Genomic DNA, 15,374 nt, shown 5'->3' with positions numbered 1-15,374 from the left:
TCCGCCACCCGCGTTTCTCCAATTGCACCCGTTGCCCATGGACTAACAAAACGTTTTGTTAGTCCATGGTTGGGGCCCCCGGTACGCTCCTCCTCTGTGAGGACGCAAAAAATAAGATCGCCTCCTTTTTTCATCCCCAGACCCCCCCCCCCCTTAGCGTGACGGGGTTAGGGCCTCAACGTGTCCGTCGATAATCTCGACATATTCATTCGCTTTAGTCCCATTCGACCGAATTCCGCCGAAACGTGCGGTTTTTATGTGTCCCATTCGACCGAACGCTTTTATGTGTCCCATTCGACCGAACGCTTTTATGTGTCCCATTCGACCGAACGCTGCTATATAAATTGGCTTTTGCTATGTTTTCAATTTAGTTACTGAAGTCGTTTGCAATGGAGCGGATAGCTAATACAAAGACCGCGAGAATCCTTTGAAATCTCAAAATGAAGTAGCACTCTCCCTACTAGATGCAGTAGCTATGAATTTAGATATGCCATTTTAATATCTTTGTACTATGCATTTATTTGAAAATAAAATGGAATGAGCATGAATTATATTTTTATCTTCACCTAGTCAAGAAAAGTAACTGAACCAAAACTGAAATAGTAAACTTAACCAACTCTAACCTAACGTAACCTAACCTAAACTAACCTAACCTAAACATGGATCTTCGATAGTACATACCTTATAAATAAAATACCAAATCACCCCGCCAATTGGGCTACATTTTAAAATTCTTTCGGTCGAATGGGATTCGGTCGAATGGGATTCGGTCGAATGGGATTCGGTCGAATGGGACTCGGTCGAATGGGACTCGGTCGAATGGGATTCGGTCGAATGGGACTCGGTCGAATGGGACTCGGTCGAATGGGATTCGGTCGAATGGGATTCAGTCGAATGGGATTCGGTCGAATGGGATTTCGGTCGATTCATTCTCCCTGAGTATAAATAAATACATTCTTGATATTATTAATATTTTTGATTTGATTTGATTTGATTTATATTATTATTATTAATATTTTTTATTATATTTCTTATTTATTTTATTATTATCATTTTTATTTATTATTAATTTAATTAAATTTTTTATATTTATTATTTTTATTTATTATAATTACTTTTATTTGGTATATTTATATTTATTTATTTAATTGTGGTTCCCTTTCCCCCAGAACCAAAATCATGCCTTTGCTACTGCATACCGTAAGCGCTCAGTATGACGACATGGCAAAGATTACACATTAGGCTTAAAGTCCGCCAATAATGCAGGCCCGTACACAGCCGCCAAAACTCGGGGGCGCTCAAATTCTTTTTGGGGGTGCCAATGCCTTGAGTCATTTTTATCTCCCCACCTATGAAATTAGTAAATTGGGGATGCTCAAGTACTCATTTGGGGGCGCTGAGCATCCCCTGGCCCCCCCCCCTGTACGGGCCTGCAATAATGTGCTTATGTTGGCACGCACTTAAAATTTTTGGGAAAATAGTTATAAGTTTAAACCAAATGTAATTCTATTGTTTCACAACATCATTAACGGTAGTTATTTTATTGAAAATTTAACAATAACGATTGTGGTTTATAAAAATTAAAAAGTCTTCAGGAGTAAACGAAATTAATTTTCGGTTTTCTGTTCTTTTTCTTCGGATGAACACGACTGAGAAGTGGGGTTCAGATGTTTGGGATTAATTCCGTTCCTTTTTATGATTTCCTTCAGTTCCGCTATCTTTTCAGCGGGCAATGTGGGTTTCCTGGCCAAAATCCAGACGTTTTCTATAATTACGTAAACAGTACGATATAATTAATTTGTTTGGGAGTTGTTGTACCAGAAGTTAATAAAAAAGCCCTTCGGAACGAAGAATCTAACTCCATTGTGCTTAAACTTAAAATTTGTAATGCTTTTTTATGGCAATAACTAAAGAAATAACGAAAATGGATTGACCAATTGATACGGGTCTAATAGTCATTGTTGACCTTGAAAATGGATATAAAACCGTCGTCTGCTAAAATTTTAATAATAGCTGAATAGAGTAGAATCGCTCTGTAGCTTTGAGCTATGGCCGCCATTTTGACGGTAGTTTTTATCAATAGGAAAAAGCATGGGTGACGTCGACATACGTCATGCCGATATTACTCTATACGGGATTTTTATAGCAATTATGTTTTTCAGTTTATATAGAGCCACGTACAGGGCCCTAGTTAAAAAATAATTCCGGGCCCTAAGAGAGACGTTACTAATGGTGATAGCTTTACCTCGTTTGGTCAAATCAGGGGCCCCCGGGTTGCAGGGGCCCCGGTAATTTGGTCGCCGTCTCTTAACGGGCCTGGCTAAAAGTTTCTCGCGTTGGCCGCTCTATGTACACTGTAAATAGCATGTTTTACGCCCACGGCCCATTTGTGAACGCACTATTTTTGGTCAGTTTCTAGTTCTTTTTAAATGTTCACATTCGCGAGTCACTCAGCCCGAAAACGTGTAGTTACCTACTTCCCCTCAAGGCATTTATATAAAACTTCTGGTAAAACTTAAACTGGTCGTTATACCTGTATGGACTAGATCCAAGTTTATGCAACTGAAAACAATAGCGTAGGTGTCATAATCGGTTGACACTACGCTGTAAGGCACGGCAAAAGGAACTGCGATAAAGATTCATTATTATTAAGGACACAAAGTATTTAGTATGGTTACTCATTACCTCCGCCCTCTAGTTTGACCTTGAGTACGGCGGGTTTCTTGGTATCATCCACAACTCCTTCACCTTTGATGGCCGTTACTGTTCCACTTTAATTAAAATTTAGTAACAATTAAAATCATTAAATAAAAATTACTACACTTTATTATCGATATATACTCAGCAAGGCTAAACAAGCTTAAAACAATGAGTCGTCTGCTAGGATTTCAGCTTAGTAAGGTAAAATTACCGTTTGCAAGTTTTGTTTAGGCTTTTCCAACACCCCCTCCCCATGGTAATCTTGAGTAACATTTGGCAAGATCCCTACCAGGGTGAGAACTAAAGATTTTTTTTAAACTGAACCTGTGGCCAGTAGAGCCTAGGTAGTTTAATTAAAAAACTGGTCATTGGCCACTTACCATTTTTAACCTTCAAAATAAGGCTTTTATAATTTATGGTCAAATTATCTATTCTTGACAATATGTGCTATAGACCCCACCCGAACTAACTGCTAAATTCGTTTCTTCTATATTGTGTGTAGAGTGTAGAGTAGACAGACTAACGACACCCAGTCACCCACGCAGACGCACAATTGACACCAGGCCAAGCACACAGCATAGAAGCAAAGACAAAACAATTTTAGGGATTAATATATTATTTTTTAATGAACTAAAATCTTGAAGGGAAAAAACTTTGAATTCATTAAGTGGTCACCAGGGCCACTAACACCCCGAGCATTTAATTTTTAAACTGGCCCAGCTAATTTTTAAACTGGAGATTGGCCTGTGATAGTGCCTTATTTCTCTAACTGATCCCTACCCTTAAATAGGCGCTTAAATAAAACCTCTGCAAATAATTTGACAAGAAGTAATTTTTCCTAGAGCCAGGACCTGCGAGTTACTGTTTATTTGGTGCTTGTTGAAATGATGGAAACTTTTCACCTGTAAACAGAACGTCGTGTTTTGGCTAAGGCTTAATATGAAAAAAAAAAGCTATCTGGTTAAAAGGAAACACTTGTTGCATACGTGGTACAAGTGATAAGTTTCCATTATTTCAACAAGCACTATATAAACAGTAACATGCAGGTCCTGGCTCTCAGAAATATTACTTATGTGCACTTTCCTTGAAGATGCTTTATTGAAGCGTCTATTACCTAACAAATACTTATCCCCCTGAATTATTAAAAAAAAATAAGTGAATTTAATAACATTGGCCTTATTGTTTTGATGTTGCTGCTTCGTCACGGGTGACGTATCGATGACGTATTACTACGAAAAGCCCTGGACATAAGAGTAAATTCGACGAGGCACCATGTTTTTAAGATTAAACTGAACTGAACTTCTACGTATTTCGTGACGAATGAGCTATATAAAAATAAGTTCAGCAAGCATAGCTTATTTTGTAGAAAGGCCTATTAATTCTTTTACATCTAGAAAACTAATTAAACTATTATAAATGAGAAAAACAAGTATTAAATTACTAGTTTACTTAAAAATAATAGATAATTTAGGTTCTGGTAGAGAATTATGTAATTACGTATTTTCTGAACGGCCCCCTATTTTAAACTCGTTAAGCCTTGCCACATAGGAATCAATAAGGTTTATTGCCGTACGTGGAATCGACGCCTTTATTCAGGATGGTGATTTTGTTAACATCGGCGACTTCGTATTCGGCGGTGACGCATTTCAGTCCAAGTTGGAAGATGGCGAAAGAACGTTCGATTTCGAACCATTTGCCCGTGTACTGCGTCAAAGAAAAACGACTTGAAATTTAGCAAATGAATTAAAGGCCTACCGAATCGTCAGCTAACAAGTGATACAGCTTGGTTTTAACGTAACTAGCGCCATGGACTAATTAACACAGGACACCAGCCTTGGAAATAAGGTTTTTTTTTAAACTGGTCCTTATGACCAGTGACCCCTTAGCATATGAATTATGAAACTGGTCCCTATGACCAGTGACCCCCTAGCCTATGAATTATTAAACTGGTCTTATATAAAATGTTCTAATGTCATTTATAAGCCTAAAAAAACCTATACTACATGTTTAGAAGTTAAATTATGTTGGTAACATTAACTTTACACGTATTCACAATAGTTAACTTTATTTTATGAGTACCACAAGAATAGTACAATATAGTACCAAATCACCTAAGACTACTACCTAGAAGATCCTCGTAATTTACCGTATTATCTATCTTTCTCTAGGCCCCGTAACTCCAGAGTCCCCGGTTCGTTACTGCGTAGCCAGGTAGCCTACCCTAGGAGGATTCAAGTGTACGTGGAGAAGAAATTTGTATTCCCCCCGACCAATGCCTCGCGGCTCGGCTACAGCTGTCGCCTGGTGTGTCAAATACTTGGACATAACGTTTTTAGCGCCACCTACAAAGCTTCAGAGTAACCTAGGAGTTACCAAAACATTCGTCTGCTAGACAGTATTTCGAACTTTAACGGTTTTTAGCTTAGGCCACGTCGAAGAAATTTGCCCGAAAACTATATAATTTCAAAGAAAGTTGCAATGAATGTTAAGTTTTAAATTTAATTATGGGGAAATATTGTTGCTTTGACAACTGTCGTAGCGATTCTAGGTGCCATAAAAATATAATTTTTTTTTTATTGTGACGGGTGGGACAATACAGTCCGCTCGTCCATTTGATTAATCAGGTGCGAGATATGTGTTACGGCCACGCCAACGGGGGGATACTTGGGGATAGGGTTGGGACACCCGTGGCGGAAGTATGACAACCACCCGTTGGGGGATTAGTGGTCGTCCTCACACGGCCTTCCACAAACTCTGCCTCCCGGACGCCTGGGATTACAGGAGTGAGCCAAAATATAATTTTTTATCCAGTTCCTATTTCCTAAACCAAACACGTAGTCATAGTTCACATTTCCCCCACTAGATGGCTCCGTTGTAGTTTTATGTCCAAGGGTTTGAGGCTTTGAGCAGCCTCTCCAGTGGCCCCCCGGATTCTTCTCCAGGTACACTTGAATCCTCCTAGGCCTACCGTACTCGGGTTAAAGCGAGACTAGAGGATTGAGGGTTTGACGCCAGAGGGGGGTTAGACAGTTCGACTCGTTCGAGGGATGCGAGCGAAGGGACTCTACATAAAACCTCGACGTGCGGCCGCGGCGGTAGTAAGCGGAGTCGCTGTACATAGAAATCCAGTGAATAGGGAAATCAAAATTGATATAAACCTTAAATTCATCTCCTATTATTTGGAATTATTAAACTGGTCACCTTCTGTTTTTTGTTATTATTTCGAATTAATAAACTGGACACGGTGACCAGTGACCCCCCAAATTTTGAATAAATAAACTGGTCTGAGCAATTAATTAATTGGTCTTTGACCACCTGACCACCGTTATTTCCAAGGCTGCAGGACACCCCGTTCCCGAATATATGCTTCAGGCGATTGTTAAATGTGCGCTCTGGCGGTAGAGTTAAGAACTAAGGGAAAACTAGAGTCAAACGGGTATGACAAAAGGGGGGAATTAACATATAGCTAGTACATGTTGTGGCGCGTAAAGTTTCGTTTAAATTAGCTAGAATTGTCCTTCTTAATTTGAAGTAAATAGAAAATGAATTTTTCTTCATTAACTTATGAAACGATGTTCATATCTCCACTTCAAAAAGGGGAAAAAAGAATTGTGTTTACCAAGGTTTAATAAACAGCCTTTTTATCGCTATCAATTTCAGAATTTATCTATAATTGTAATATTGATTTTATTTGGTAGATGATGATGATGATTTAGGGTTTAGGGAATGGTATTAAAAAAAACTCCACTCCCGTGGCGTAAATAGCGCCCCCGCAGACCCCGTGGCGCGGGGGGGGGCGAGAACTAGGGGGCCCCCAAACGTTTATGATTAAAATCGGTGCTATTTAAAAGAGCTCCGAGTCGTTTTTCGCGGGGGGGTAGGGCGGAGTTCCTAGTTACGCCACTGCTCCACTCTTAGTAGGTGGTTTTTTTTCGCCTGTTCTGGGTTTTTTGAGCAGGTTAAAAAGTGTAGCCCTATGACGTCATTTTACTCCAATTCTTTCTTGACGAAAAAAATGAGTTGGAGTTAGAGTAAGAAGGGAGAGGTTAAAGGTTATTTATTTGTTTAGTTTTTAAGATGGCGACCGGTGGTGAGGTCATCAATATATGACTCATTTTTCTTATTTATTTAATAATAATCAGCTAGGCTAATACCCTAGGAACCGCTTTAGTCCCATTCGACCGATATCCCATTCGACCGACGGCGGTTTTTGAGGTGTCCCATTCGACCGAATTCCGCCGAAACGTGCGGTTTTTATGTGTCCCATTCGACCGAACGCTGCTATATAAATTGGCTTTTGGAATGAGCATGAATTATATTTTTATCTTCACCTAGTCAAGAAAAGTAACTGAACCAAAACTGAAATAGTAAACTTAACCAACTCTAACCTAACCTAACCGAACCTAACTTAACCTAATTGGGCTACATTTTTAAATTCTTTCGGTCGAATGGGATTTCGGTCGAATGGGAATAAACGTAGGAACCACCTTAGGCCTAAGTCATCAAGCGACTTTTAAAGTCATAAACTAGCATTTAACAATTGGATTTTCGTTATTAAAAGCTTGCCACATGTGAAGATGTTCAAAACCCGTTATGTTTTCGTGAAACGAAATTTAAGCAGACGAATTTTCTATATAAGCTAGATGACTCCCTCTACACCTACTTTCGAGGAGGAGTAAAAAGTGTAACCTTTGAGCTTTGGAGCAAGCGAACAAAATTCGGGACAGGGTAAATCTTATCCCGAGAACAGGCGAATAAAACGTTTTAGGGTAAAAAGTTTACACTTTTTGTCCTGGGACAGGCGAAAAAAAAACCACCTAGTAAATGAACTAAATCGAAAGATCGTCTGCTAACACGCGCTACAGTTTGGTTTTAACGTAACTAGCGCCATCATCCCTATAATAATCAGTTAGGCTAATACCCAAGGCACCACCTTAGGCCTAAGTCATCAAGCGACTTTTGAAGCCATTAGTTCAGGTGGCCGGGTTACATCGCGTAGGAGGGTGGTGGAAAGCCCTGCATGCCACGCGAGCCAACAGCTCCCTACACTCACTGTTACCGTTAACCTCAACAAGTTTTTATGGAAGGGGAAACCGAAGAGCTCGGGGGAAAACCCCTTAAACCAGTGGGGAGATAACTTGCAAACTCAACGCAGAAGGTGTTGTTACGAGTTTTCACCCAGTCCCACAAGCTGGGATCGAACACGGCTCCTCTTGCTGCGAGGTGAAAGTGCTAACCACTCCGCCATCCCCTATCGATGGAAGTTTTTACTCCCTTTAAAGGGAATATAACCTCAGGTATTTGGTGTGGAACACCAACTTTTGCAGCCTTGGCCGCTCTTCCCTTTGGATTTAAAAATGTTTGGCGCCACTGCACAGGGAAATTTGAAAAATTAAAGGGGTCTTCCGTAAAGATTGCTTTGCAGGTTATATTCCCTTTAACCATAAGTAACATATCACACTCCCAATTGTTTTAATTATAATATTGTAACCTAGTAACGGATTTACTGAAGGTGCGGCCTTAGGCAGATTTTGGTGGGGGCCTATCAGGGGCGGACCGTTAACTTTGCGGGCCCTAGACTAACACTGTTTGGGGCTTACCCAATTTGGGGTTAGTTGTAGAAACTCATTCGCCATTTTTAATTTTTTTATTTAAATTGTATGTTTTTTTATTTCTTACCGCAAAGGGGCCCTTGGATTGAACGGGGCCCATAATGACCAAGCCTAAATCCGCCCCTGGGGTCTACGTAAGGAAAGCGTAAAAACTCCAAACTCGCGTGTCCCGAAGATGAGCATATGTCCCGAGAATAATGATTTTTCAAATAATAAACCAACAAGCCTGATATGTTTTTCTCTTAAACCGAAAGTGAAAATTCCATTGATTTCATCAGTGGTGGGCTCCATCTGTTGGTGAGCACTGTTCTAACCAAACCTTTTTTTGTCACTGACATTATCGCCGAACTCCGACTGCCAGCGACTGGGGTTATTGTCCTGGAATTTCGCCATTTTAAGCAAGCATATTTAAAGACTAGGGGGCTCTACGCTTAGACCTAAACCTTGATTGTACTATGGCGTAACGGCGCTAGCGCCTATGATCTAGCGTCTGATACGGACAAATAAAAAAGTCATAGAACGTTTTTTCTTAAAATCAACTTATCAAAATATAAGCAAACGATGCCAAAATTATATTGCAATGCAAGTATCATTATTTATGAAGTAGATTTACGAATAACGATGAGGAAAATCTAATAGCGTCTGCTTTAGCCGCAACCCATCTAGGTTTCAATGGCGAACCAAAGGGGGCGTAGCTATAGATTCGGTCGCGAATAGCCTTGAAAATCCGTTTGGTTATGATTTTTCCTTATATACAAACTGATAGTTGAAATGTTACTTATGCCTTATCAATTTTCTGTTATCGTGGGATCAAAACAGGTTGACAAGATACTGGTTTCGAACGTCGATTCGCGAAGGGGCCTAGAGGGCCAAGTGCGTAGTTAATGACGAATAAAACAGTTTCATTGGTAAAAGAGGGTACACGACGAAGATAATTACTATTGGACGATACTAAGGCAAAAGTAAAAATCCTATAGAACTGCAAGATATCATAGATATGCTTAATATGTCTTCGTCTTGTACCTAGATTTACCACAAATAAATAAAATAGGAGTTTTTAGACTAATGTTCTTGGGTCTGAAATCCAAAACTCACCTAATGGTTTTTTCTTTAAAAGCCATTTAAATTACATGATTAATTCTAATCCAAATGGCGAAAATCGCAGTATTCTGTGATAAATATTCACGATTTTATGAAATTTTTATAACGCACGGCCGTTACTAAAAGTCAGGTAATTTTAAGAATTGGTAAAAAGTCAAATTTAGGGAATTTAAATTTATTTGGAAATTATATAGTTCTGTGATAAATATTCACGATTTTAAGAAATTTTTATAACGCACGGGCCGTTAATATAAGTCATGGAATTTTAAGAATTGGTAAAAAGTCAAATTTAGGGAATTTAAATTTATTTGGAAATTATATAGTTCTGTGATAAATATTCACGATTTTAAGAAATTTTTATAACGCACGGGCCGTTAATATAAGTCATGGAATTTTAAGAATTGGTAAAAAGTCAAATTTAGGGAATTTAAATTTATTTGGAAATTATATAGTTCTGTGATAAATATTCACGATTTTAAGAAATTTTTATAACGCACGGGCCGTTACTATAAGTCATGGAATTTTAAGAATTGGTAAAAAGTAAAATTTAGGGAATTTCAATTTATTTTGAAATTATATAGTTCTGGGATAAATATTCACGATTTTATGAAATTTTTATAACGCACGGGCCGTTACTATAAGTCATGGAATTTTAAGAATTGGTAAAAAGTAAAATTTAGGGAATTTCAATTTATTTTGAAATTATATAGTTCTGTGATAAATATTCACGATTTTATGAAATTTTTATAACGCACGGGCCGTTACTATAAGTCATGGAATTTTAAGAATTGGTAAAAAGTAAAATTTAGGGAATTTCCATTTTATTTTGAAATTTTATTAAGGGTTATTTGTTTATAGTTCTCTGATAAATTCTTCGATTATTACTTAGTTCCTTTAAGGAAGTGTTTGATTTTGAAACTTTTCAATAAAAAGATATTTGTTGTTTGGTGCGGTGACGGAGTTGTTAGCCTCGCAACAAGAGGAGCCGGGTTCGAGGCCAGCTTATGACACGGGGTGAAAACTCGGAAAAACTCCTTCGTTGAGTTTGCAAGTTCTCTCTTCACTGGTTAAAGGGGTTTTTCCTCGAGCTCTTCGGTTTCCCTTTCCATTAAAACTTATCGCGTGGCATGAAGGGCTTGCCACCACCCTCCTACGCATTGTAACCCGGCCACCTGAATTAGTGGCTGTAAAAGTCGCTGGATGACTCAGGCCTAAGGTGGTGCCATGGCTATTATATTATTCATAACATAATCTATATAGAAAAATACAAGTTAAATTTATTAACTATCGTTAAAGGCCTAGGTTTTCTTCTGCCTATCCCCCTTTAAATTAGTCCAACATGTTCAGCGGTTGGCCTACCACCAGGGTATTTGTGCTCCACTAAGTTAATTTAAAGGGGGACAGGCAGAAAATAACCTAGGCCTTTAAAAGAAAGTTAGAAATTGTCTAATATTGGCCTTAAAAAGGTCAAGGAAAATTTCTAAAAATGGTCAAGGAGAAGTCCTGGAATTTGAATATGAAATATTCAAAATACTGTAGCCACCCTGAAATCAATATTTTTCAAAATGCCCGCCAAAATGTTACGTGGTTTTGGCTTTCAGATGGAATCTAGCCCTAAAAACGCAAGTTGAAGTCAGTAGCGGCGCTAAGGGTGGGCTGAAGTGGGCATTAGCCCCCCTGCATTTCTGAGAGGGGCCACATATTTATATTAAAAGGGCCACATATTTATAATTAAGAGGCCACATATTTGAATTTATGAATTTTCTTTATCTCTAGAAATTTGTTTTATTGCCAAGAAAAATTTTCTGGAAAAAAACTTTCAAAATCAATTTGATTACTCAATAAGATAGTAGACCATAAACAGATAGATTGGGGAGGAAGGGAGCGGAAATTGAGAGAAAGTTGAATGGACAATAGAAAAAAAGAAAGGGAATTTAGGGAAATACCCCGGGCATGCACGTGTCCCCTCCAGGTCGGATACCAGGTCATAGGGGGTCCAGTAAACGCGACGAGAGCCGCACCAAGAAAATGACCTTGCTCTTCTCGCTAAGGGGTCACTAAATTTGTAAAATGGAGTGTAGCTACACTCCATGGTTGTAAGGGCCACAAAATTCTTAGAGGCCACAAAATAATTAGCCCACCTGTGAAAAAACCTTAGCGCCGCTACTGGTTGAAGTTGGAACTTCAATTTTAGGTATTCTTTGAAAAGGGATATTTATTCTTGGCATTCTCACGACTGACCTTTAGTACGTTGAAATTCTCTTGAAGGGTCACGTTGGGACAAGAACCACGCAATAACATCTGAGCATCGCTGAGCTGGGCTGCAAATCCCAAACTTAAAACCACTAAAATATAACTATTCATTTTTGACCAAGAACGAAGGTACTAGTTACTGGCGCTGTGCTGGTTTCGAATGATTATTTCCTCGTCTCGTCAACCTTATATAATAGCTAGGGCTCCAAAATATTTCCTCTTACGAAAGCCGGTTTGTTACATAACCGCTCTATCCACGTGTAAGAACAGGTGATTTGGATTAACTTAATCTAATTGTATATATTTTTATCCGAAATTCATTGATAACGGTGCTTAATTTTGGATGTTATATAAAGTTTATATCATAAGTAACATAAAAACAATACGTATGACAATTAACGAGATTTACAACGAAACTTGATTTTCATAGTTATTGCGTAATCAAGATGTTTTCTCAGCACAGAGCCCTCTAGTGTCTAAAATACGCGAGACTGGTTTCCGATTGATAGGCGGAATATTAGGCTAAAATGATGAAAATTAAAAAAGTTTTTATCGGCGTCACGAGCTCGTGTTTTTTTATCACGCACGAGTCGCACGCGGGCTTCAAAACAAAGCCAAAGCCTTTCGCGACTCCAGAACGTGCTCTCCGATATTAGGCTTACATTTTTATAAAAAAGTAGTCATCCAAAACGGTAAGTCGCGAGTCCAAGTCACAGCTTGAAGAGAGTATCAGTGCCGAAATAAGGTTCGGTTAGAAAATTAGCATTAAAGCAATAGGAAGTGCCATACTTATTGTTATTATGTTACTTATATATATATATATATATATATATATATATATATATATATATATATATATATATATATATATATATATATTATTAAAATGGCGGCTACTGTTCAAAAGCAAGGATTGATGGGCGTTAAGGGGGGCGTGGAATTCAACGTTTCTACGGTTGAGATGGCGACGTCACGTGATTGATATCTACATGATGGGTTTTTTGGCTGAGTCATAAACTATTCATCACCCCAAGCGTTATTATTCTCATTTTAATCATAACATTAATTTAAGTTGACGTATGCTTCGCTGAAGTACTGGGGTAGACAGTTTAAAATGTTAGTGTAGTTAGTGTTGTGACAGTGACCTCGGAGAAGCTGGTAAAACTTTTCCTCGTTTTAAAAAATAAAATTGATAGACTCATGCAATGATGCAATAAAATTGACTTGTAACCTGTAATTTCGTGTTTAGTGATGTAAATTACGGGCTTTGTCATAACTAATATAGGATGACATGGTTTAATTTAGAATAAAATGTAGATAATTATCTGATAGATGCATTTGATGGCTTAGAAAACCTCGACCTTCAAAATCAAATTAAATATTTTGACAATTTTTCACTCCTTTTATTGTTATCATAAGTCAAAGTGTATGACACACGCGAAGCTTTTACTAAGAGCATAACTAACATAATAACAATATGTATGACACTTCCTATTGCTTTAATGCTAATTTTCTAACCAAACCTTTTTTCGGCACTGATACTCTCTTCAAGCTGTGACTTGGACTCGCGACTTACCGTTATGGATGACTACTTTTTGATAAAAAATTTAAGCCTAATATCGGAGAGCACGTTCTGGAGTCGCGAGGGGCTTTGGCTTTGTTTTGAAGCCCGCGTGCGAATCGTGCGTGATAAAAAAAACACGAGCTTGTGGCGCCGAGAAAAACTTTTTTAATTTTAGCCTAATATTCCGCCTATCTATCGGAAACCAGATATTTCGGCTTAGCGGAAGTCTCGCGTATTTTAGACACTAGAGGGCTCGGTATTGCTGAGAAAACATCTTGATTACGCAATAACTATGAAAATCGGTTTGGTTGTAAATCTCGTTAATTGTCATACTTATTGTTATTATGTTACTTTTACTAACAGCTATTTTGATTTTCTTATTGTGATGCCGTAACTCTATGCATATCTTTTATTAAAATACAGGGTGTTGCGTTGTCCCTTGGATCACCATATGTGGCTCAATGAGAAACACTTATGGAACAGAATTATAGACTTATGCTACTACCATATACTAATAAAGGTGGTCTATAACTACAAACATAAATCTATAATATTGTTCCATAAGTTTGTCACTTTTGGGGAATATTTTACTGAAAGCTAGTAACGAAGGCGCTGTCAAAGGCTACGTGTGACGCGTTAGCAAGCGGACGCAAATCGGCGACGAAGCCTGTAATGCAGTCTGTCTTGTGAATAGCTCTCAGTAAAACTTTTGCATGTGAAGAATAGGAAGTGTCACACTTATAGGTCGGTTTACAGTTCGTTCGACGCTGAGTTTGCTTTACAGGGGTAAACCAAAACTCGGATTTTCTCAGCTTCTTTCAATCGAGAGATGGCGCCAGGGCCGTCTTAAGGCATTAGCTAAGTGGGCTACAGCCCAGGGTCTCCAGCCAGTTTGGGGGCCCTGGAAAGACCATCCATACCGCCTCTACTCTAGGGATAAGGGATTAGTTAATTAAATATTATTTATACTCATTTAATATTATGTATCTTTTAGTTACGTCTAAAGTAATTTGACTCATCACCACATCGCTCATCATACGGTACCAACAATTTCTAAAACCTAACAGCGAGTCACTGTCAGTAAAAATCTTATTTTCAGTAGGACTATGTTGTACTTTTGAAATTAAAAGCTTTGGTTTGATAATTGTGTAGTTGAATTTAGACAACGGACATACAAAGGCTGACCGTTGGGGATCGCAAAGGTCTGATGAAATAATTTAGCCCGTGGCCCCAAAAGGTCTTAAGACGGCCCTGGATGGCACCAATAGTTGCTAAATTGTAGCGAAAACGTACTAGTGGCGCCATCTCAAGTACTTCTGAAAACAAAATCCTAACATCGCCCTGCCCCTGTGACTTACTACCCAGTTATACATCAGTAAACCCACCTATTTAATGCTAAAGCGGGTTTGTTTTGACCAGGGTTGTTCAAAATGCATTTTGAAGACGCAAAATACCATTTTCCTTTTTGATTTAGACTAGAAGCTCGCAACATTAAAACTAGCTAGCTCAAATAAAATCCTATCCAAAATTTTAACGCGCGAAACGACAACGTACGTCCTTCCTTGCGCAAATTAGTTAGAGACTTACGAGAGGTAGCAAGGCGTCCGGCGACTGTGTCTGTTGGGCGGCTTACGAAAGCAGCCTGGGATTCCAGCATAGATTTTCGGAGAGCAATATTAAATTTCTGCGCTCGAGACAAACAATTTCAAAACTTGGAGGGCGAATTATTTAGGTAAATACGCAACATTATAGTTAAAAATTAAAAACACAAAGGTGAAATAAAATTTTCGGGTAAAAATTTAAAAGTTTCTGGAACATAAAATTTTTAGTTACTTTGGTAGTTCGGGAAATCGAAACTAAAGTCAACGTGGTTGGCAGCCTAAATTTTATTTTAAACCAAATATGTTAAATAATAGTTTTTGTAAGCGTCGCTCAAAAAAGTATTTTGCATTTTGTGTTTCTAGGAAACTATTTTGCATTTTACATTTTGCATTTTGTGGGTTTGATATGTGGGAAGTATTTTCAAAATTGTTTTGAAATCTTAATTACTAATAATATGTGACTAATAAAAATTAAACAGAGTTCATTTGTAAAAACATTTTGCATTTTGAAAAACCCTGGTTTTCACTACAAACTATACTACT

The 15,374-nt window shown here is 38.2% G+C and overlaps 1 protein-coding gene across 1 annotated transcript; it reads right to left on the bottom strand.

The window, feature by feature from the left end:
• Window positions 1-1,525: 1,525 nt before the first annotated feature.
• LOC149951361 (apolipoprotein D-like) lies at window positions 1,526-11,838 on the bottom strand. Its single transcript, XM_090170002.1, has 5 exons — window positions 11,655-11,838; window positions 4,274-4,404; window positions 2,686-2,771; window positions 2,534-2,626; window positions 1,526-1,765 (listed from the first exon to the last, which is right to left on the bottom strand). Exons 1-5 carry the CDS (start codon window positions 11,775-11,777, stop codon window positions 1,608-1,610), a joined length of 591 nt encoding a protein of 196 aa, XP_090026128.1. The 5' UTR covers window positions 11,778-11,838; the 3' UTR covers window positions 1,526-1,607.
• Window positions 11,839-15,374: the final 3,536 nt, after the last annotated feature.

This window comes from Leiobunum rupestre, chromosome 3, assembly GCF_980474605.1.
Source record: "Leiobunum rupestre chromosome 3, qqLeiRupe1.1.hap1, whole genome shotgun sequence".
NCBI classification, from domain to species: domain Eukaryota; kingdom Metazoa; phylum Arthropoda; class Arachnida; order Opiliones; family Sclerosomatidae; genus Leiobunum; species Leiobunum rupestre.
The sequence above is the reverse complement of the archived record's forward strand: the minus strand, read 5'-3'. Positions and strand labels throughout refer to the sequence as shown.